At 40.3% G+C, this 25,155-nt stretch overlaps 1 protein-coding gene and 1 pseudogene across 1 annotated transcript in view; one reads left to right on the top strand and one right to left on the bottom strand.

The window, feature by feature from the left end:
• Positions 1 to 25,155, bottom strand: part of LOC116478776 (putative zinc finger protein 730) — a 38,420-nt gene that overhangs the window by 5,834 nt on the left and 7,431 nt on the right. The window contains exons 2-3 of the mRNA XM_032170280.2: positions 8,211 to 8,337; positions 7,313 to 7,408 (exon numbers count right to left, since the gene is read on the bottom strand). Of these exons, the coding sequence (XP_032026171.1) occupies positions 7,313 to 7,408; positions 8,211 to 8,337 (223 nt within the window). The remainder of the gene's footprint in view (positions 1 to 7,312; positions 7,409 to 8,210; positions 8,338 to 25,155) is intronic.
• LOC116478791 (sorting nexin-6-like) lies at positions 21,017 to 22,259 on the top strand (annotated as a pseudogene).

Here is a 25,155-nt window from a genome sequence, read left to right as displayed (position 1 = left end):
ACCTCGGCCCCCCAAAGTGCTAGGATTACAGGCTTGAGCCACCACGCCCAGCCTAACACACTCTTGATTGTGCTCTTGTAGAAAGGTTGAAATAGTTAATATTGTAAATATGTCTATCCTGCTCAATGCAATCTACAGTTTTAATGCAATGCAATGTTTTTGAAATTTCTCATTGCATTTTTGAACAGCAACCCCTGGAGTATATAGAATCTCAACAGACAATAAAGTACTTAACAATCTTCAAAAAAAAAAAAAAAAAGGAACAATGTTGGAGGCTTTATAGTTTCTAATTTAAACACACAGCACAAAGCTACAGAATTAAAACAATTGCCGGGCACGGTGGCTCACACCTGTAATCCCAGCACTTTGGGAGACTGAGGCGGGTGGATCGCTTGAGCCCAGGAGTTCAAGACCAGCATGGACAACATGGTGAAAACGTGTCTCTACTAAAAACACAAGCTGGGCGTGGTGGCAGGTGCCTGTAATCCCAGCTACTCAGGAGGCTGAGGCACAAGAATCGCCTGAACCCAGGACGTGGGGGCTGCAGTGAGCTGAGATCACACCACTGCACTCCAGCCTGGGAGACAGAGAGAGACTCTGTCTGAAAAAAATTAAATAAATAAATTAAATAAATAAATAAATAAATAAATAAAAATAAAACAATTTACCGGCCAGGCGTGATGGCTTATGTCTGTAATCCCAGCACTTTGGGAGGCCGATGTGGGCGGATCACGAGGTCAGATCGAGACCACCCTGGCTAACACAGTGAAACCCTGTCTCTACTAAAAATACAAAAAATTAGCCGGGCATGGTGGTGGGTGCCTGTAGTCCCAGCTACTCGGGAGGCTGAGGCAGGAGAATGGTGTGAACCCAGGAGGCGGAGCTTGCAGTGAGCCGAGATCATGCCACTGCACTCCAGCCTGGGCGAAAGAGTGAGACTCCGTCTCAAAGAAAAAAAGAAAACAACAATTAACTATGAGTATAATGGTGAAAAAGTAGACTAATAAAATAGAATGCAGGCTGGGTGTGGTGGCTCACACCTGTAATCCCAGCACTTTGGGAAGCCAAGGCAGGTGGATAACCTGAGGTCAGGAGTTTGAGACCAGCCTCACCAATATGGTGAAACTCCATCTCTACTAAAAATACAAAAATTAGCTGTGCATGGTGGTGGGTGCCTGTAGTCCCAGCTACTCGGGAGGCTGAGGAAGAAGAATCGCTTGAACCAGGAAGGTGGAGGTTGCGGTGAGCCAAGATCACACCACTGCACTCCAGCCTGGGAGACACAGAGACTCCATCTCAAAATAAATAAATAAATAAAATAGAATGCAGCGCATATATAAACTTTTATATATATGGTCTTATGAAGAGTCATTTTCATACCCATAATTATTTCAGCACTGTTACTGAAAGCAAACAGGTAAAAGCAATGCAAATTTTTGTCACCGAATTATTCAGTAGATATAATTTGAAATATAAACATACCGGAGGCTGGGTGCAGTGACTCATGCATGTAATCCCAGCACTTTGGGAGGCCGAGGCGGGCAGATCATGATGTCAGGAGTTCAAGACCAGCCTGACCAACATGGTGAAACCCCGTCTCTACTAAAAATATAAAAATTAGCCGGGCATGGTGGTGTGCGCCTGTAATCCCAGCTACCCAGGAGGCTAAGGCAGGAGAATCTCCTGAACCCAGGAGGCGGAGGCTGCAGTGAGTAAAGATCACACCACTGCACTCCAGCCTGGGCAACAGAGCGAGACTCTGTCTCAAAAAACAAACAAAAAAAACCCAACAACAACAAAAAAACATACTAGAATATCACCCAATTTGCAAGAAGTAGAAAATATTCTAACAATTATAAAGATAAATCTTGATGACATTATGCACAAAGAAATGAGCCAGCCACAAACAGACAAAAATTTTATGAGATATATAAAGCAGTTTATTCTTAGAAACAGAAAACAGAATGGTGTTTGAAAAGTGCCAGGAAATGGGAAAAATTGGTAGTTGTTTAATGTGTATTGCAAAATTTCTAGAAGTCTTTTACGCAACAATGTGAATATACTTAACATGCCTGAAATATACAGGCTTCTTGAGACAGTGTCTCACTCTGTCACCCAAGCTGGAGTGCAGTGGCACAATTACAGCTCATTGCAGTGTCAAACTTTTAGGCTCAATTAATCCTTACTCCTTAATCTCCCAAGTAGCTGGGATAATAGGTGCACAACACCATGTCTGTTTATTTTTAATTAATTAATTTTTTTTTTTGAGATGGAGTCTCATTCTGTCACCCATGCTGGAGTGCAGTGGGGCGATCTCACGTCCCTACAACCTCTGCCTCCTGGGTTCAAGCGATTCCCCTGCCTCAGCCTCCCGAGTAGCTGGGACTACAGGTGCCCACCACCATACCTGGCCAATTTTTTTGCATTTTTAGTATAGACGGGGTTTCACCATGTTAGCCAGGATGGTCTCGATCTTCTGACCTCATGATCTGCCCGCCTCAGCATCCCAAAGTGCTGGGATTACAGGCGTGAGCCACTGCAACCAGCCTAAATTTTTTTTTTGGAAAGATGGGGTCTCCATATATTGCTTGGGCTGGTCTCAAATTTTTGGGCTCAAGTGATCCTTTTGCCTTAGCCTCCTAACAACTGGGGATTACAGATGTGAAACACCACCATGACTGGCCATGAAATGAATACTTAGTGTTTTTTTTTTTTTTTGAGACAGAATCTCGTTCTGTCACCCAGGCTAGAGTGTAGTGGCACAATCTAGGCTCACTGCAACCTCTGTCTCTTGGGTTCAAGCAATTCTCCTGCCTCAGCCTCCCCTGTAGGTGGAACTACAGGCGCTGGCCACCACGCTTGGCCAATTTTTGTATTTTTAGTAGAGATGGGGTTTCACCATATTGGTGAGGCTGGTCTCGAACTCCTGACCTTGTGATCTGCCTGCCTCGGCCTCCCAAAGTGCTGGGATTATAGACGTGAGCCACCATGCCCAGCCTTAAATAGTTTTAAGATGGTAAATTTTAGGTTATATGTTTTTACATCTTTTTTTTTTTTAAGACCGGGTCTCGCTCTGTTGCCCAGGCTGGAGTGCAGTGGCGCTATTTTGGCTCACAGCAACCTCTGCTTCCTGGGTTCAAGCAATTCTCCTGTCTCAGCCTCCCAAGTAGCTGGGATTACAGGTGCACGCACCACTACGCTTGGCTAATTTTTTGTGTTTTCAGTAGAGATGGGGTCTCACCATGTTGGCCAGGCTGGTCTCATACTCCTGACCACAAGTGATCTGCCGGCCTTGGCCTCCCAAAGTGCTGGGATTACAGGTGCGAGCCACCACACCCAGTCTATTTTTTTAAAATAATAAATTAAAAGATACAAAATTATAAATTTTTTGAAATATGACCTTCAAGTCACAAAAGTGTTTTTCTCAAAGGAAATATTTATTATTAAACACAAGGTGAAAATAAAACTACTTTCATGACTACTCACTTAGACAAGAAAAAAACACCATGGAAAATCTGCTGAGAAAAAAAATATATAGGATGCGCCATAACCAAAGTAGGGGTCATATTTATAGGTACACACACACACACACACACACACACACATAATCTGATTGTGATAGACATATGGCTGATTTATCTCTTAATTATACCCCACATTGACTTATATGTACAAACAGAGTTGCAAACTGCCTAAAACTGTAAAACCAGAAAACACAATAAACTGATGTTAAGAAACCCACACTGAAAAAACACACTGATATGGAACTGCAAAACAATAATAACAGAAATGCTTACTCATAAAATCTGGTATGCAAAGTTGATGTAGCATTAAAAAGAATTTGTCAGCTGAGCACAGTGGCTTACGTCTGTAATCCCAGCACTTTTGGGAGGCCAAGGTGTGTGGATCACCTGAGGTCAGGAGTTCGAGACCAGCCTGACCAACAAGGTGAAAGCCTGTCTCTACTAAAAATACAAAAATTAGCCAGGCATGGTGGCAGGTGCCTGTAGTCCCAGCTACTCAGGAGGCTGAGACAGGAGAATTGCTTGAATCCAGGAGGTGGATGTTGCAGGGAGCGGAGATCATGCCACTGCACTACAGCTTGGGTAACGGAGCAAGACTGCATCTCAGAAAAAAACAAAAAACAAAAACAAAAAAAGAATTTGTCTAGATAACTGCAATATTAGACTGAAACTGTACTCATGGAGGAAAGGTATTTTGAATCATTGGCATGCACTATATGGTAGTAAAATTTCAGAGAAAATGCAGTATAATTATAAAAGGAAGATTCTAATGAAAAACTTTTGATAAATAAACATTTAAAAGAAACTAAAAATAATTTTTAAGTTTTAAATGTATGCTATTTATACACAAAATGAAACTGCTGTAATCCAAGTTTAGAAGCAAAGAATAGGTTTACATTGCCAAATGAAGAAAAAAATATATATTTTTTGCAGAATATAGTTAGGGTCTCTGATATATAAACCAAATATTTGAGAATAAATCATGTTATATTTTAGACATAGGCTGACAAACATGGGTGAAAATCCTATAATTCCATTTTGCTTGTCTATTTCTTTTTGCCCGCCTGCCTACTAATTATCTAATTTACTTCAGACATAACGTCAATTCTAGTATATTTCCCTAAATGTTTCAATCTAAAATTACACACAAAATTGAAATAGAAAATAGAAAGTAAAAATGTACAGGGAGAGTGATATCAGTAAGATGGAAAAATAAATGGTGCCCTATTTGCTTATTTTCCTACAGCAAGAAAATCTGTCAGTAATCCCTGAAAAAAATGCCTTTATGAGAGAAACAGGCATCATGGCTCAAACCTGTAATGACAGCTACATGGTACATTAAGGCTTAAGAATTGCTTCAGGCAAGGATTTCAAGACTAGTCTGGGTTATGTAGCAAGACCCCATCTCCAAAATAAGAGAGGTTTGAGATTGAGGAAGTTGTGAAACTCTGCTAATGCCCAAGGTTGAGGAGCATCCTTTTTAGAAGGCAGGCTTTCATTCAGGTGGCAAACAACAGGACCCCTGTTCTTGGCTACAGACCAGAAAATTATCCACCCAACTTGGTCCCACTGAGAATTTTGAACTTACTCTGAAACCATCCAAAACTCTTCCCAGCCAAAGTCTGGAAGAGGTCCTGCTTTTTCAGAGGCCTAGAGAAAGACACTCATTTATAGCCACACAGACAAGACTGCAGATCTTGGTCCTTATTGTCTTCCCTGAAGCACTTCCATGATTCAGTTCCAGCTCTTTGAGCCACAGTTCATGGTCAGTTCTGCCTACATGGAAACCCACACAGAGACCTGGGGAAATCCCTTCTGGTACCCAGTGAAAGCCATTTTCATCTACATTTTGAAATAAAGCCCACCATATATGCATAACCAATTGCAGAAACCCGCCCTAGTGTCTACCCTACAGAGCAAAGTCCTAAAGGATATTCACTATGCCCAAAAATATAATGGGAATTATAACTACCCAAGCCCCTTGTAACAAGTCAACTAAAGTTGGACCCCAGTGAAGACCCAGCAGCCTTGCTACCAAGCTACAACCCCTCTCCACTACAAGCCCAGAGGGCATTCTATCACCCTGGGCACCCAACAAAAGAGTATCTTTACATCTTGAAGCCAGTTTATAAAAACTTGAAGAGGTGTTTGCTTCTTAAAATTCACAGAGACCAGTGCAAAACTATATTGTGCCCATTCTCAATGCTTCTACTTAAACATAGCACTGAAGGTATGTGGCAGAAAAATTAGTCAAAATAAATTTTTGAAGTCACTGAAATTGAAGACAAATAAGTAAGAAGTTGCTGGTTCTAGAGCATTTGACTTTATATATAAAAAACCATAAACAGTACATTAAAACCTGATTAAGGTAATAATTACATTCAATACATTAGCAAATAGAAAATTAACATACAACTATACGTTATGGTTCCATACACTTAAACTATCTGATAAAATATAGAAAGAAAGTAATCTTATTTACAATAGCACTAAAATAAATTTCTGAGAACAAATTTAACCAAGGAACTAAAAAATATTTTAAATGAAAGATATATCAATTAAAAAAATTAGAGAAGACACATAAATTTAAAAATATTTTCTCTATTAATTGAAAGAATAAATATTGTTGCAGTGCCTTATTTTTAATTTTTTTTTTTTGACAGAGTCTCACTCTCTTGCCCAGGATGGAGTGCAGTGGCACAGTCTTGGCTCACTGCAACCTCCATTTCCCAGATTCAAGCAATTCTCCTGTCTCAGCCTCCCAAGTAGCTGGAATTACAGGTGCCTGCCACCACGTCCGGCTAATTTTTTGTATTTTTAGTAGAGACAGGGTTTCACTATGTTGGCCAGGCTGGTCTGGAATTCCTGACCTCATGATCCACCCACCTCAGACTCCCAAAGTGCTGGGATTACAGGTGTGAGCCACTGTGCCAAGGCTAAAGTGACTTGTTATCTAAGGTGTCTCTAGATTCAATAAACTCCCATCAGAATTCCAGTTATTTAAGGTAATAGAAAATACAATTCTAAAATTTACATGAAACTACAATAAACTTTGAATAGCGAAAGCAATCTTGAAAGAAAAAAAAAAAAAGCAGGAGGACATCATACTGTATAATTTAAAACTATATTTCAAAACTATAGTAATAAAACAGCATGGAATGTGCAGAAAAATTAGCAATTAATAAATGAAACAGAAACCACTATTCTCACACATTTCAGACATAATGCAAAAAGAGAACTTAAAAAATAGTTTAATTTGCTGGGTGTGGTGGTGCACGCTTGTAATCCCAGCTACTCAGGAGGCTGAGGCAGGAGAATCACATGAATCCGGGAGGCAGAGGTTGCAGTGAGCCGAGATTGCACCACTGCACTCCAGCCCTGGTGACAGTGCAAGACTCCGTCTCAAAAAAAAAATAAATAAATAAAATAAAAATAGTTCAACATAGAGTTTCTCAAAATTATGCAAATATCTGTGTGTTTCCAGAAACAATGGAAAAGCAGTCAGATTGTGCAGTCTATTATATGCCATGAAATGGACTTTGGCTCTCCCTGTAAACTTAAAGTAAGATTACCAAAGGGAAAGAAGAATTTTTAGAGATTTAAAAAAGATAAAACAAAAGATGCTTCTATGTGAGAGGAAAAAAAAAATAAAAAGCAAAATAAATAAAAAGAAACAGAAACTATTTCCTTTGTAAAACAGCTTCCCAAATTATTTTTAAAACTGGCTTTTTTTTTTTAAAACTATAGATCTCTTATAAGTTTTGTCTATTGTATTTACTCTCACCTACCTGGGGGTTCGGCTACCATATCATGTGTCTTCACATTCCAAGGCTCTTTTTCTTGCTCCAGACAGGTGATCAGGTCTGGCTTTGAGACAGCAATACCTGTTTTATGAAAAATAACATGAATCTTGCTCGTATTCTCCAATTACCAACTTAGTAATGCTCTCAGTAAAGAGAATATAATGGAATATTCTAGTAAATTAACCCCAAAATAATAATTTATAACAAATTTCTTAATATACCAGGCATGGTGGCTCATGCCTTTAATACCAGCACTTTGGGAGGCTGAGGCAGGCAGATCACAAGGTCAGGAGTTCGAGACCAGCCTGGCCAACATAGTGAAACCCTGTCTCTACTAAAAATATGAAAAAATTAGCTAGGCGTGGTGGCACACGCCTGTAGTCCCAGCTACTCAAGAGGCCGAGGCAGGAGAATCGCTTGAACCCAGGAGGCAGAGGTTGCAGTGAGCCGAGATTGTGCCACTGCACTCCAGCCTAGGTGACAAGAGTGAGACTCTGTCTCCAAAAAAATAAAAAAAATAAAGAAAAGAAATTTCTAAATATTTAAAAATATTTTAATTTTATAGGTTCTTAATTTAATGACCTTGTACTAATTCAAAAATTGGTGATGGTGATTAAATTTTAAGATGTGAGCAACAATATGTTGCAACTAAATTTCTAAAATTAGCCCTAATCTAGAGAGAAGGAAGCAAAACAGCTCAGGAAAGTGGAAAGTTAAGGTCAAAATAAATCATCTTGAAATTCTTTTCTACATGGACAAATCCTGAAGACTTAAAAAAAAAAAGAAAAAGAAAAAAACCCTGGATTTGAAAGCACAGAATTTTTACAAAAATAAATGAAATCTATAGGGTATATTAGGAATTGTGTATTAAAGTTATCCTCACCCAGGAAGACCAGGTTTCTGTAGTTATCTAACATCACATTTCTATATAAATTCTGTTGTTCAGTGTCCAGACATTGCCACTCCTCCAGAGAGAATTCTATGGCCACATCTCTAAATGTCAATGCTCCCTGAAAAACACAAACAAACACATATTTACCAAGTGCTCATGGGGCAGAATTTTAAATTTGACTCAAGGTGAAATAAGAGTAAAGATAATTGGGTCTTACTTATAGAGGTGACTGAAATTATCTAATAACTTTCAAAACAGAAATATTCTCTAACATATACTCTAACTCTGAGAAAAGAGAGTGGCATAAGATCCAAAATATCAGTGTATATATGATACTTTTCCAGATGATGAAGTAGGACATGAACACTAACATGTACATTTTTGAGTGCTATATTTACATCATATAGAAAGAGTTGTGTAAACTTTTCAGATGGAAAAGTCACACTGAGTTAGAAGGTACTGCTCAAATTTTAATGTCTACAATAAACTGAAGATCTTGTTAGTGCAGTCTGTGTCAGAAGGTCTGGAATAAAGCCTGAGTTTCTGGATCTTGGTGCGGTGGCTCATGTCTGTAATCCCAGCACTTTGGGAGGTCGAGGCAGGTGGACCACCTGCGGTCGGGAGTTCGGGACCAGCCTGACCAACATAGAGAAACCCCGTCTCTACTAAAAACACAAAATTAGCCGGCCATGGTGGTGCATGCCTGTAATTTCAGCTACTCGGGAAGGCTGAGGCAGGCGAATTGCTTGAATCTGGGAAGCAGAGGTTGCAGTGAGCCAAGATTGTGCCATTGTACTCCAGCCTGGGCAACAAGAGCGAAACTCTGTCTCAGGAAAAAAACAAAACAAAACAAAAAACAAGATGACCAGAGATGCCAATATTTATGGCCCAAGAAGGCTATTTTGTCAAATACGGAGTAACTGGAAGAGCCTGTGGTCTTTTTTTTCCAGTTTTTCTGGCCTGTAACAAACATTAGAGCTTTCGTTTTCCAAAGGCAGATAAAGGCAAAGAAAACATAAGAAGGGAAGCTGCCAGATTAAATGTGATGGTTTCTGCACATCAGCTGCATAAAGAAACTACTAATGAAGAGAAAAATAGTTAACTCCATATTGAAGAAATCTGTCAGAGAGTTTCATTAATCAAGTGAGTTACTAATATCAACTGGACTAAGACAAATTTTTATGATGTGCTGATGCACACAGGACACAGCATCACTATTGTAATATTGGCCCTCCAAAAGTAAATTACAGCCTGAATTTAACTATAAAGAAACATCAGTTTTATGCAAAGTTTAAAATACAGATATCTCCCATGTTCTATAATTGTTAACAGTTAATAGTTATTTTAAATAGTCTTTCTTTAGCACCCTGGAGAAAAAGTATTTCCTAATAATTTTTTTCAGAACTTACTGGGTAATAAATGCCATCCTGTTTAAATAAGCATTTTCTTAATCCTTCTCTATATAGAGCTGATGGAGAACACAGACAGAACCTCAACATTACATGGTCTTTATTTTTACTAAGAACCCCAGCTTTTCCCCAATAGGAATCTTGAGCATCCACACCTTCCCATGTTCAACAGCCACAAAGGGAACATTTTTAATATTGCAGATTATAAATTCATGGTGAGAATACTGCACGGCATATAAGAAGCCATGATATAGAGAATGTAGAGAAGGCTCTGGTACATAGGAAATAAATATTTTTCAGAGATCCTTGACTATTATAAGAATTTTAAAACATAGTTACAACAAACTCATTTAAGAGGAAAAGCACAAGTAGAGAATTAAAGTTTTGCAAGTACTAAAGGCATGGCATTCTAGCAGGCAGAGTGGACACAACTCTTACTCCGAGGCATGTTTAGCTGAAGAAAAGCCATTTTTTCTCTTCTCGTCTTTCTCTGGAATTTCTTCTCAGATGAGATTTTTGAAACAAATTACATCTGCATCTGGGGAATATGCCTTGAAAGATGTAAGCACCACATCTTTACCTGCTACCACCACACTCATAGGCAGAAGGACCAATACAGAAAAACTCTACCCATTTCTGTCCTTTATAACAGAAGAGATTCAGGAACAATAAGCTGCTCCACAGATGTAAAAATATGTTTCTCCTTTCCTGTCCTCAGGTGCCCTCCTCTGCCATAGACACCAGCAATTTCTGCTACAGTAATAAAAATGTGGGCCACACTGCCCTGTTCCTATGAAACCCAAACAGAACAGGTTCTGGGACCACCCTTTAGTGCAAAGATGAGACTTAACTATCATAAACGTATCTTGAACCCTCATACTTGATTCTGGCCTCAACTTAGAGTCACCTGATTCTAATTAGAAGCCTGGGCTTATAACCATTTAACTAAGCATTGCCTCTCCAGCTTTAACAAGCTTATAAGTCACTTGGTAGTTTTGGCCCTACTCTATGAAATGTGATTCTGCAGGTTTTGAAAGGATACATGAATGGGTGTTATAAACAAGTTTCCTATCAATGCTGATGTTTCTCCACCTGGGGTCACTATTAGCATTAGTTAGAGCAAGCAGGCACAGCGCAGAGTTCCTTACACTCAGCACTCTTGTGACAATATAAATACTTTTGGTACAAATAAGTACAACCAATCTCTACCTTAAAGTATTATAATTTTGCTGGCTTTTTTTAAGTTTACAGAAGAAACAGAAAGCGACAATGTTTTTGTTTGTTTTTTTGTTTTTGTATTTAGAAAGCAACAATGTTTAAATCTGGGTTTAGAAAACAACACGTACAAAGATGGCCGAATAGGAACAGTTCCAGTCTATAGCTCCCAGTGTGAGTGACGCAGAAGACGGGAGATTTCTGCATTTCCAACTGAGGTACCGGGTTCATCTCACTGGGGAGTGTTGGAAAGTGGGTGCAGGACAGTGGGTGCAGCGCACTGAGCGTAAGCTGAAGCAGGGTGAGGCATTGCCTCACCCAGTAAGTGCAAGGGGTCAGGGAATTCCCTTTGCTAGTCAAAGAAAGGGGTGACAGACTGCACCTGGAAATCAGGTCACTCCCACCCTAATACTGCGCTTTTCCAACGGTCTTAGCAAACAGCACACCAGGAGATTATATCCCGCACCTGGCTCGGAGGGTTCCTAGGCCCACAGAGCCCCTCGCTCATTGCTAGCACAGCAGTCTGAGATCAAACTGCAAGGCGGCAGTGAGGCTGGGGGAGGGGCGCCCACCATTGCTGAGGCTTGAGTAAGTAAACAAAGTGGCTGGGAAGCTGGAACTGGGTGGAGCCCACTGCAGCTCAAGGAGGCCTGCCTGGCTCTGTAGACATCACCTCTGGGGGGCAGGGCATTGCCAAACAAAAGGCAGCAGAATCCTCTGCAGACTTACATGTCACTGTCCCACAGCTTTGAAGAGAGTAGTGGTTCTCCCAGCACGCAGCTGGAGATCTGAGAACGGACAGACTGCCTCCTCAAGTGGGTTCCTGACCCCTGAGTAGCCTAACTGGGACAAAACTTCCAGAGGAACGATCAGACAGCAACATTTGCTGTTCACCAATATCTGCTGTTCTGCAGCCTCTGCTGCTGATATCCAGTCAAACAGCATCTGGAGTGGACCTCCAGAAAACTCCAACAGACCTGCAACTGAGGGTCCTGACTGTTAGAAGGAAAACTAACAAACAGAAAGGACATCCACACCAAAAACCCATCTGTACGTCCCCATCATCAAAGACCAAAGGTAGATAAAACCACAAAGATGGGGAAAAAGCAGAGCAGAAAAACTGGAAACTCTAAAAATCAGAGCGCCTCTCCTCTTTCAAAGGAACGCAGCTCCTCATCAGCAATGGAACAAAGCTGGACAGAGAATGACTTTGACAAGTTGAGAGAAGAAGGCTTCAGACGATCAAACTACTCCGAGCTGAAGGAGGAAGTTCAAACCCATGGCAAAGAAGTTAAAAACCTTGAAAAAACATTAGACGAATGGCTAACTAGAATAATCAATGCAGAGAAGTCCTTAAAGGACCTGATGGAGCTGAAAACCAAGGCATGAGAACTACATGACGAATGCACAAGCCTCAGTAGCCAATTTGATCAATTGGAAGAAAGGGTATCAGCGATGGAAGATCAAATGAATGAAATGAAGCAAGAAGAGAAGTTTAGAGAAAAAAGAACAAAAATAAATGAACGAAGCCTCCAAGAAATACGGGACTATGTGAAAAGACCAAATCTATGTCTGATTGGTGTACCTGAAAGTGATGAGGAGAATGGAACCAAGTTGGAAAACACTCTGCAGGATATTATCCAGGAGAACTTCCCCAATCTAGCAAGGCAGGCCAACATTCAAATTCAGGAAATACAGAGAACGCCACAAAGATACTCCTCAAGAAGAGCAACTCCAAGACACATAATTGTCAGATTCACCAAAGTTGAAATGAAGGAAAAAATGTTAAGGGCAGCCAGAGAGAAAGGTCAGGTTACCCACAAAGGGAAGCTCATCAGACTAACAGCTGATCTCTCCGCAGAAACTCTACAAGGCAGAAGAGAGTGGGGGCCAATATTCAACATTCTTAAAGAAAAGAATTTTCGGCTGGGCGCAGTGGCTCATGCTTGTAATCCCAGCACTTTGGGAGGCCGAGGTGGGCGGATCACAAGGTGAGGAGATCGAGACCATGGTGAAACCCCATCTCTACTAAAAATACAAAAAATTAGCAGAGCGTGGTGGCGGGCACCTGTAGTCCCAGCTACTCGGAGATGCTGAGGCAGGAGAATGGCGTGAACCCAGGAGGCGGAGCTTGCAGTGAGCCGAGATTGCACCACTGCACTCCAGTCTGGGCAAGAGAGGGAGACTCTGTCTCAAAAAAAAAAAAAAAAAAAAAAGAATTTTCAACCCAGAATTTCATATCCAGCCAAACTAAGATTCATAAGTGAAGGAGAAATAAAATACTTTACAGACAAGCAAATGCTGAGAGATTTTGTCACTACCAGCCCTGCTCTACAAGAGCTCCTGAAGGAAGAACTAAACATGGAAAGGAATAACCGGTACCAGCCACTGCAAAAACATGCCAAATTGTAAAGACCATCAAGGCTAGGAAGAAACTGCATCAACTCACGAGCAAAATAACCAGCTAAAATCATAATGACAGGATCAAATTCACACATAACAATATTAACCTTAAATGTAAATGGGCTAAATGCTCCAATTAAAAGACACAGACTGGCAAATTGGATAAAAAGTCAAGACCCATCAGTGTGCTGTATTCAGGAAACCCACCTCACGTGCAGAGACACACATAGGCTCAAAATAAAGGGATGGAGGAAGATCTACCAAGCAAATGGAAAACAAAAAAAGGCAAGGGTTGCAATCCTAGTCTCTGATAAAACAGAATTTAAACCAACAAAGATCAAAAGAGACAAAGAAGGCCATTACATAATGGTAAAGGGATCAATTCAACGAGAAGAGCTAACTATGCTAGATATATATGCACCCAACACAGGAGCACCCAGATTCATAAAGCAAGTCCTTAGAGACCTAGAAGAAGACTTAGACTCCCACACAATAATAATGGGAGACTTTAACACCTCACTGTCAACATTAGACAGATCAATGAGACAGAAAGTTAACAAAGATATCCAGGAATTGAACTCAGCTCTGCACCAAGCAGACCTAATAGACATCTACAGAACTCTCCACCCCAAATCAACAGAATATATATTCTTCTCAGCACCACACCACACTTATTCAAAAATTGACCACATAGTTGGAAGTAAAGCACTCCTCAGCAAATGTAAAAGAACAGAAATTATAACAAACTCTTTCTCAGACCACAGTGCAATCAAACTAGAACTCAGGATTAAGAAACTCACTCATAACTGCTCCACTACATGGAAATTGAAAAACCTGCTTCTGAATGACTACTGGGTACATAATGAAATGAAGGCAGAAATAAAGATGTTCTTTGAAACCAACGAGAACAAAGACACAATATACCAGGATCTCTAGGACACATTCAAAGCAGTGTGTAGAGGGAAATTAATAGCATTAATTGCCCACAAGAGAAAGCAGGAAAGATCCAAAATTGACACCCTAACATCCCAATTAAAAGAGCTACAGAAGCAAGAGCAAACACATTCAAAAGCTAGCAGAAGGCAAGAAATAACTAAGATCAGAGCAGAACTGAAGGAAACAGAGATATAAAAAACTCTTCAAAAAATCAATGAATCCAGGAGCTGGTTTTTTGAAAAGATCAACAAAATTGATAGACCGCTAGCAAGACTAATAAAGAAGAAAAGAGAGAAGAATCAAATAGATGCAATAAAAAATGAAAAAGGGGATATCACCACCGATCCCACAGAAATACAAACTACCATCAGAGAATACTATAAACACCTCTATGCAAATAAACTAGAAAATCTAGAAGAAATGGATAAATTCCTCGACACATACACCCTCCCAAGACTAAACCAGGGAGAAGTTGAACCTCTAAATAGACCAATACCAGGCTCTGAAACTGAGGTAATAATTAATAGCTTACCAACCAAAAAAAGTCCAGGACCAGATGGATTCACAGCCGAATTCTACCAGAGGTACAAGGAGGAGCTGGTACCACTCCTTCTGAAACTATTCCAATCAACAGAAAAAAAGGGAATCCTCCCTAACAAATTTTATGAGGCCAGCATCATCCTGATACCAAAGCCTGGCAGAGACACAACAAAAAAAGAGAATTTTAGACCAATATCCCTGATGAACATTGATGCAAAAATCCCCAATAAAATACTGGCAAACCGAATCCAGCAGCACATCAAAAAGCTTATACACCATGATCAAGTGGGCTTCATCCCTGGGATGCAAGGCTGGTTCAACATACACAAACCAATAAACGTAATCCAGCATATAAACAGAATCAACAACAAAAACGACATGATCATCTCAATAGATGCAGAATAGGCCTTTGACAAAATTCAACAACCCTTCATGCTAAAAACTCTCAATAAATTAGGCATTGATGGGATGTATCACAAAATAATAAGAGCTATCTATGACAAACCCACAGCCAATATCATACTGAATGGGCAAAAACTGGAGGCATTCCCTTTGAAAACTGGCACAAGACAGGGATGTCCTCTCTCAGCACTCCTATTCAACATAGTGTTGAAAGTTCTGGCTAGGGCAATCAGGAAGGAGAAGGAAATAAAGGGTATTCAATTAGGAAAAGAGGAAGTCAAATTGTCCCTGTTTGCAGATGACATGATTTTATATCTAGAAAACCCCATCGTCTCAGCCCAAAATCTCCTTAAGCTGATAGGCAACTTCAGCAAAGTCTCAGGATATAAAATCAATGTGCAAAAATCACAAGCATTCTTATACACCAATAACAGACAAACAGACAGCCAAATCATGAGTGAACTCCCATTCACAATTGCTTCAAAGAGAATAAAATACCTAGGAATCCAACTTAAAAGGGATGTGAAGGACCTCTTCAAGGAGAACTACAAACCACTGCTCAATGAAATAAAAGAGGATACAAACAAATGGAAGAACATTCCATGCTCACGGATAAGAAGACTCAATATCATGAAAATGGCCATACTGGCCAAGGTAATTTATAGATTCAATGCCATCCCCATCAAGCTACCAATGACTTTCTTCACAGAACTGGAAAAAACTTCTTTAAAGTTCATATGGAACCAAAAAAGAGCCCTCATCGCCAAGTCAATCCTAAGCCAAAAGAACAAAGCTGGAGGCATCACACTACCTGACTTCAAACTATACTACAAGGCTACAATAACCAAAACAGCATGGTACTGGTACCACAACAGAGCTATAGACCAATGGAACAGAACAGAGCCCTCAGAAATAATGCCACATATCTACAACCATCTGATCTTTGACAAACCTGACAAAAACAAGAAATGGGGAAATGATTCCCTATTTAATAAATAGTGCTGGGAAAACTGGCTAGCCATATGTAGAAAGCTGAAACTGGATCCTTTACTTACACCATATACAAAAATTAATTCAAGATGGATTAAAGACTTAAATGCTGGACCTAAAACCATAAAAGCCCTAGAAGAAAACCTAGGCAATACCATTCAGGACACAGGCATAGGCAAGGACTTCATGTCTAAAACACCAAAAGCAATGGCAACAAAAGCCAAAATGGACAAATGGGATCTAATTAAACTAAAGAGCTTCTGCACAGCAAAAGAAACTACCATCAGAGTGAACAGGCAACCTACAGAATGGGGAAAAATTTTTGCAATCTACTCATCTGACAAAGGGCTAATATCCAGAATCTACAATGAACTCAAACAAATTTACAAGAAAAAAACAAACAACCCCATCAAAATGTGGGCAAAGGATATGAACAGACACTTCTCAAAAGAAGACATTTATGCAGCCAAAAGACACATGAAAAAATGCTCATCATCACTGGCCATCAGAGAAATGCAAATCAAAACCACGATGAGATACCATCTCACACCAGCTACAATAGCGATCATTAAAAAGTCAGGAAACAACAGGTGGTGGAGAGGATGTGGAGAAATAGGAACACTTTTACACTGTTGGTGGGACTGTAAACTAGTTCAACCATTGTGGAAGTCAGTGTGGTGATTCCTCAGGGATCTAGAACTAGAATTACCATTTGACCCAGCCATCCCATTACTGGGTGTATACCCAAGGGATTATAAATCATGCTGCTATAAAGAAACATGCATACGTATGTTTATTGCGGCACTATTCACAATAGCAAAGACTTGAAACCAACCCAAATGTCCAGCAATGATAGACTGGATTAAGAAAATGTGGCACATACACACCATGGAATACTATGCAGCCATAAAAATGATGAGTTCATATCCTTTGTAGGGACATGGATGAAGCTGGAAACCATCATTCTCAGCAAACTATTGCAAGGACAAAAAACCAAACACTGCATGTTCTCACTCATAGGTGGGAATTGAATAATGAGAACACATGGGCACAGGAAGGGGAACATCACACACTGGGGCCTGTTGTGGGGTGGGGGGGGGGAGGGATAGCATTTGGAGATATACCTTATGTGAAATGACAAATTACTGGGTGCAGCACACCAACATGGCACATGTATACATATGTAACTAACCTGCACGTTGTGCACATGTACCCTAAAACTTAAAGTATAATTAAAAAAAAAAGAAAGAAAACAACATGTACACATGTAGTAATGCAATGTTTATTATTCAGGTACAACATGCTTAATAAGATGCTACAGGGCACTGCGATAGCACATTACAGGATTTAATCTTCATAACACCCTGTGTGTTGATACTAAGTGTTCAATAATTCCCAGTATTTAGAAAAATGATCCATATATTTTTCTGTTTCTCTGTCATTGACCTTTTTAAAAAATGTGTAGAATAAAAGCTAAACATAAACAGATGAGAGGAATAGAGAAATGAAGAGTTTAATATAATTTACAGGAATTTTTATTGTTTTTATATTTACTTCTTATGGCTTGGGGAGCAACTACTAGATCTGCAGGAATGGAAAACAAGTTGCTAAATATGATGCCTCTGCAAGCACTGGTTATAATAATTTTAAAAAGACCCTAAAATTCATACTTTATATTTCTCATTTATCTGCTTTTCTGTTTCAGAAAATTGTGAGCACCAGCTCTAAAAATGGAACAGGATTCATCACCCAAAACTGATCTTTTCTAATCAGTTCTGTGAGATGAGACTCCAGGGTAGGGCCAGACCTAGATAAGGCCTTCAAAAAAGGGGTAAATCTGAGCAGAACTGGGGCAGGGAGTGGACCCTAGCTCAAATTTGGTTCTGTATGCCAGTGGGGGTATTTCCAGTTTTGTTTTTCCTAAGCTTACCTAAGAGAAATTTAAATCTCAGAGTTTGTGTAACTTAAACCTTTTATAGCCACTTCCCTGTCAATTTTATATCATATACTAATAAGCCATTTAAACAAATCATTTAAGATTTCCTAGGATAATTTTATTAAAAGATGAATATGTATTTTTAGTAAGGTAAAAGAAATACAAATAATAATAACAACCCTTCTGTTCATAAATATTTCTTCAGGTGAAAACACCAAAAGTCACAAGAATGTAAAGAACATGGCCGAAATAAAGCCCAAGGTTTTTACTGCACACATTTATTTACCTACCATATGATGCATAATTCAACCTTTTATTCAGTTGCTAGTTTTATTAGTCTGTTCTCACGCTGCTGATAAAGACATACCCGAGACTGGGAAGAGAAAGAGATTTAACGGACTTACAGTCCTATGTGGCTGGGGAGGCCTCACAATCATGGCAAAAGACAAGGAGAAGCAAGTCACATTTTATATATATAGTGGCAGGCAAACAGAGAGCTTGTGCAGGAAAACTCCCATTTTTACAACCATCATATATTCTGAAATTCATTCACTATCACGAGAACAGTGCAGGGAAGACCCACTCCCATAATTGAGTCATCTCTCACCGTGTTTTTCCCACGACTTGTGAGAATTACCATTCAAGATGAGATCTGGGTGGGGACACGGCAAAACCATAACATTCCACCCCCGGCCCCTCCCAAATCTAATGTCTTTACACTGCAAAACCAATCATACCTTCCCAACAGTCCCCCAAAGTCCTTTTTTTTTTTTTGAGGTGGAGTCTTGCTCCAGCACCCAGGCTGGAGTGCAGTGGCACTATCTTGGCTCACTGCAAGCTCCGCCTCCCAGGTTCATGCCATTCTCCTGCCTCAGCCTCCTGAGTAGCTGGGACTACAGGCACCCGCCACCACGCCCGGCTAATTTTTTTTGTATTTTTAGCAGAGACAGGGTTTCACTGTGTTAGCCAGGATGGTCTCGATCTCCTGACCTCGTGATCCACCCGTCTCGGCCTCCCAAAGTGCTGGGATTACAAGCATGAGCCATCACGTCCAGCCCAAAGTCTTAACTCATTTCAGCATCAACTCAAAAGTCCACAATTCAACGTCTTATCTGAAACAAGGCAAGTCCCTTCTGCCTATGAGCCTGTACAATTAAAAGCAAGTGAGTTACTTCCGTGATATAATGGTGGTACAAGCATTGGGTAAATACAGTCATTCCATAAGGGAGAAATTGGCCAAAACAAAGGGGATACCGGCCCCATGCAAGTCCAAAATCAAGCAGGGCAGTCAAATCTTAAAGCTCCAAAATGATCTCCTTTGACTCCATGTCCCGCATTGGGTCATGCTGATGCAAAAGGTGGGTTCCCATCGTCTTGAGCAGCTCCACCCCTGTGGCTCTGCAGGGTACAGCCTCCCTCCTGGCTGCCTTCATGGGCTGGTGTTTAGTGTCTGTGGCTTCTCTGGCCACATGGTGCAAGCTGTCGGTGGATCTACCATTCTGGAATCTGGAGGACAATGGCCCTCTTCTCACAGCCCCACTAGGCGGTGCCCCAGTAAGGACTCTGTGTGGGGGCTCCAATCCCACATTTTTTCTGTACTGCCCTAGCAGGTATTCTTCATGAGGGCTTCACCCCTGCAGCAAACTTCTGCCTGGCCATCCAGGGGTTTCCATATATCTCTGAAATCTAGGTGGAGGGTTTCAAACCTCAATTCTTGACTTCCATGAACCTGCAGGCTCAACACCATATGGAAGCTGCCAAGGCTTGGGGCTTCCACCCTCTGAAGCAACAACCTGAGCTCTACCTTGGCCCCTTTTAGCCATGACTGTAGTGGCTGGAATACAGGATACCAAGTCCCTAGGCTTCACACAGCAGGGGAGCCCCTGGGCCCGACCCACAAAGCCATTTTTTTCTTTTAGACCTCTGGGCCTGTGATGGAAGGTGCTGCGGAGAAGACCTCTGTCATGACCTGGGGACATTTTTCCCACAGCTGGCTTAAATTTTTCCTGAAAATATGAGGTTTTCTATTCTATTGCATTGCCAGGCTGCAAATTTCCCAAACTTTTATGCTCTGTTTCCATTTAAAACTGAATGCCTTTAACAGAACCCAAGTAATCTCTTGAATGCTTTGCTGCTTATAAATTTAATTTTTTAAAAAATTTTGCTGTAAGTCTATTTTCTTCATCTGAAAAATCCTCATTGAAAATTGTTTGGTTTAGCTCTCAGAAGCCCACTCCTGAGCTCTGAGGAAGCTTGCCTTCTTTTGAGCTACTCAATCTGAGCGAGGGACACTTTGGGACGGTTCCACTTCTCTTTAACTTTTTTCTTGGACTTCTTCTCACAGACTGGATTCTCTCACATAGCAGCATGAGCTTTCTTATACATCTCCTTCATGTCTGGAGTTTACGTTTTTGTTTATGTAGTGAGAGAACTGTTTCCTGTAAGCATCTTCATCTTCCTTCGTTAAGTAGTGCATGTAATCTGCAACATTCTGGCCTATGATGTGCTTCTGGTATACTACTGCATTAAATTCCTTGCTTTCAGAATCATAACCAGGGAACTGTTTGGTACTGTGAGGGACAGACAAACCTCCATCTACTGCTCTCTTCAGGGAACCAAAAACTTTATTGCCAGTGGTAGTTCTGGCAAGGCCTACATCCAAATAGCAGGTAAAGGCACTTGGCTGACCATCAGTGCTTTCCATATTGTATTCATTGCCAGTCACCTCCACTTGGCCTTCACAGATCTTGTCCATGCCATAGGTCAAAGATCTTGACCTACTGAGGAGCCTGCAGGCCAGCAGGCCAGTACAATATGCTGCAGTGTAATTGGTTAGGCCAACCTTCACATCACATTTTGGCAGTTTACGTGCATATGCTGTGTGTACTATCACGTCCTCTTCTATACGGGTATAAGCAATCTGACAATATCTCTGTTTGTTACACAAACTGTCATCCTGGGGAGCAGCCATGATGGAAGAAGACCTGGACAATGGCCTTGACTTCCTCTCAGGAAGAGAACCGTGGACTTAAAGCAATAAAGGTGGATCTTCAAAGTGATCCTGCTCTGCAGGTGGACATTTCTGATGCTCTTAGTGAGTGGGATAAAGTAAAATTCACTGTTCACACACAGAGTTTATTGCCAAATTTTAAACAAAATGAGTTTTCTGTTGTTCAGCAACACAAGCAATTTATCTGGCTTCATGATTCCTTTGTTAAAAATGAAGACTATGCAGGTTACATCATTCCACCAGCACCACCAAGACCTGATTTTGATACTTCAAGGGAAAAAGTACAGAAGCTTGGAGAAGGAGAAGGGTCAATGACAAAGGAAGAATTCACAAAGATGAAACAGGAACTGGAAGCTGAATATTTCGGAATATTCAAGAAGACAGTTGCGATGCATGAAGTGTTCCTATGTCATGTGAAAGCACATCCTATTTTGAGAAAAAATTTAAATTTCCATGTCTTCTTGGAATATAATCAAGATTTGAGTGTGCAAGGAAAAATAAAAAGAGAAACTTGAAGATTTCTTTGAAAACATGGTTAAATCAGCAGATGGAGTAATTGTTTCAGGAGTAACGGATGTAGATAATTTCTTTCAGCATGAACAAACATTTCTTTTAGAATATCATAACTGAGTTAAGGATGCATCTGCTAACTCTGATAGAATGACAAGATCCCACAAAAGTGCTGCAGATGGTTACAATAGAATTGGTTCTTCATTATATGCTTTAGGAACTCAGGATTCAGATATATGCAAGTTTTTTCTCAAAGTTTCAGAAGTGTTTGATAGAACAAGAAAAATAGAAGCATGAGTGTCTGCTGATGAGGACCTCAAACTTTCTGACCCTTAAAAATATTACTTAAGAGAAACTCAAGCTGCTAAGGATCTCCTGTATTGAACTTCTAGGTCACTAGTGGATTATGAAAATGCTAATGAAGCACTGGATAAAGAAAGAGCAAAAAATAAAGATGTTCTGCTGGCTAAAACTTCCCAACAATTATGTAGTCAGAAATTTGAAAAAAAAAAAAAAAATCTCAGTCTGCAAAACAGTTCTTGTTCTTGCTTTTATAGATTTTAAGACAAGAAGCATTGCTGCATTCAGAAAAAAAATTGGTGGAACTGGCAGAGTTAGAACTGAAGCACGCAAAGGTTCACCTGCAGTTGCTGCCAAACTGCCTGGCAGTGCTAAACGGAGACACATAAGCCACATTCCGCCTTCCTGTTGAAAAGGGTTGCCTTCCTTCAAATTTTATTTTTGTTTTCTTAATGATGCTAAGCATTTATTCTCACTGGAAACAAACAAAAAACAGCTGACAAAATGGATCTACTCTTTTTCTGAGAAGCATGGAGCAGCGCCATGTACAGGCGATGCCAGTCTGTGTGGTGTAATGCCGCACTGTGTTCCCCAAGACAGTGGTCCATTATTGTGCACTCATCATACTCAGAAATCCAAATTTTATTCTTCTTTAAAGTAGCCTCTATAACTGCATTTATTTTATGAATAGTATTCCTTATGGATGCCAATCTTATTTACCTTTAAATAATTTCTGAAGTTTAACCTTTTCAGAATGCATTGTTCCAACAAGATAAAGATTGCCTTTATTAAATTTTTTTAAATTTTGTTTTTAAAAAAGCATTACATACCACCTTAGTTCATTCATGTATCCTGGTAAAGCATCTTAATCAGATGTATTTTTAACTACTGAATATTTCTTAGAAGTTTTGGGACAGATTTTATGTAATCTTTACGATTTCTGAAGAAAAGCAAATACATTAGTATGTTTGCCTTAAACTTGTAGACTAAACCAATTATTGTAAAATAAACAGCAATAACAGTGAGAGTTTTTAACTCTGTGATCCTTGTATCACTCTTTAACATTTGGAGTAGCTATAATAAATCTACTCCTGTATTATGCTTTAAAAAACCCAACTAACAAAAAAACTATCATCCTGTATTTGGGTGTGTTGTATTTGTTTTTATCCTGTATCAACAAGCATTTCCAAGAATAGTAATTAGCTTTACCCTCTTGTCCTCTAAATTTCATTTGGTATCTCTTAAAATAGGCATTATTTTTTAACAACTTTAACAAAACCTATACTGCAGAACAGAGACTGGCATCCATGGCTCAACAGAGACCTGCCTTGCTTAGAAATTTCTTCTGCCAGATAACCTAAATCATCTCTCTCAAGTTCAAAGTTTCACAAATCTCTAGGGAAGGGGCAACATAACACCAGTCTCTTCGCTAAAACACAAGAAAAGTCACCTTTGCTCCAGTTCTCAGCAAGTTCCTCATGTCCATCTGAGACCATTTCAGCCTGGATTTTATTTTCCATATCATCAACAGCATTTTGGTCAAAGCCATTCAACAAGTCTCTAGGGAGTTCCACATTTTCCCACATTTTCCTGTCTTCTGAGACCTCCAAACTGCTCCAACCTTTGCCTGTTACCCATTTCCAAAGTCACATGCACATTTTCAGGTATCTTTTCATCAATGCCCCACCCTACTGGTAACAATTTTTTGTATTAGTCTGTTCTCACACTGCTGATAAAAACACACCAGAGACTGGGAAGAAAAAGAGATTTAATGGACTTTTTTTTTTTTTTGAGACGGAGTCTCGCTCTGTCCCCCAGGCTGGAGTGCAGTGGCGCGATCTCTGCTCACTGCAAGCTCCGCCTCCCGGGTTCACGCCATTCTCCTGCCTCAGCCTCTCCAAGTAGCTGGGACTACAGGCGCCCGCCACCACGCCCAGCTAATTTTTTTGTATTTTTAGTAGAGACGGGGTTTCACCATGGTCTCGATCTCCTGACCTCGTGATCCGCCCGCCTCGGCCTCCCAAAGTGCTGGGATTACAAGCGTGAGCCACCGCGCCCGGCGATTTAATGGACTTAACAATACCACATGGCTGGGGAGGCGTCACAATCATGGCAGAAGGCAAAGAGAAGCAAGTCATATCTTACATGGATGGTGGCAAGCAAAATGAGAGCTTGTGCAGGGAAACTCCCATTTTTAAAATCATCAGATCTTGTGAAACTCATTCATTATCATGAGAACAGTGCAGGAAAGACCTGCCCTCATAATTTAATCACCTCCCTCTGGGTTCCTACCACAACATGTAGAAACTGTGGGAGTTACAATTTAAGATGAGATTTGGGTGGTGACATAGGCAAGCCATATCACTAGTCTAGACTAAAAGTTTCTGTACGGTAAGAACCGTAACTGCTCTACGTATTTTTCTAATGATAATATGAAATGAAAGCAATCAGTTTATCTGTTTTAGTTTCTAGACCTCTTCCTTGTTTTTCACCCAAGTACAAGAAAACTGGAGAAACTATCCTCTCAGGACCAACCAAAATTATCTCTTGTATGAGGGAGGAACAAACACAGAATGACTTATTTCTTTTACACTGAGAAAGAAGTAGAATTAACCACTCTTGTCAGCCTGATAAAATTCTGCTCTGGATATTCTCAAATGTTTCAAAGATGGCTAGGTAATTGTGAGAGGGTTCCTAGTTACCCTGGGTTGATTGCCCAATGATAAGCCAGGCAGGAGAGACTCAGGCTGATTCTAACTAAAAAATGGAGCTGCTCTGGTGGAGCTCCAGAACCTGGATCACCTGTCCTGATTCTAACTCTTGAGTAAGAGGAAGGACAAGAATACTCTACTCCAGTCTTGCATTTTACCGGTAGGTATAGTTGTGGTTATGGCCTTGGATACTTTGTAGGCTTGATCTTTCACTCCTAAGATGCTTGTTTACATTTACAGATTTGGCCATCAGATTCTATTTACTCTCGGAACCTCTCACAGAATGTAGAACATGTAGCACCCTGCTTGCGTTCTCCTGATGGCCAGTATCCTCTTCTTTACGCCTACCAACTTCCACTGAGTCACAGCCCACAACACACAGCTCAAAGCTGCTGGCTCACATCTTACATGAACCCCAATGCCACAGCAGCACTCTAGGGTCACATCGGAGAGTGAAGCCTGTGCTGCAGGGAGAAGAGCCTGCAGGCCTCCTGGGTAGAACTGCACCTTCACAATAATGGGAACGGGAGCAGTATTTCACCCTCAGTTTCTGTTTATAATGGTGACATAAAAA

The sequence above is a fragment of the Hylobates moloch genome, unplaced genomic scaffold, assembly GCF_009828535.3.
Source record: "Hylobates moloch isolate HMO894 unplaced genomic scaffold, HMol_V3 SCAFFOLD_12, whole genome shotgun sequence".
NCBI classification, from domain to species: domain Eukaryota; kingdom Metazoa; phylum Chordata; class Mammalia; order Primates; family Hylobatidae; genus Hylobates; species Hylobates moloch.
This window is presented reverse-complemented; position numbering and strand designations above follow the sequence as displayed.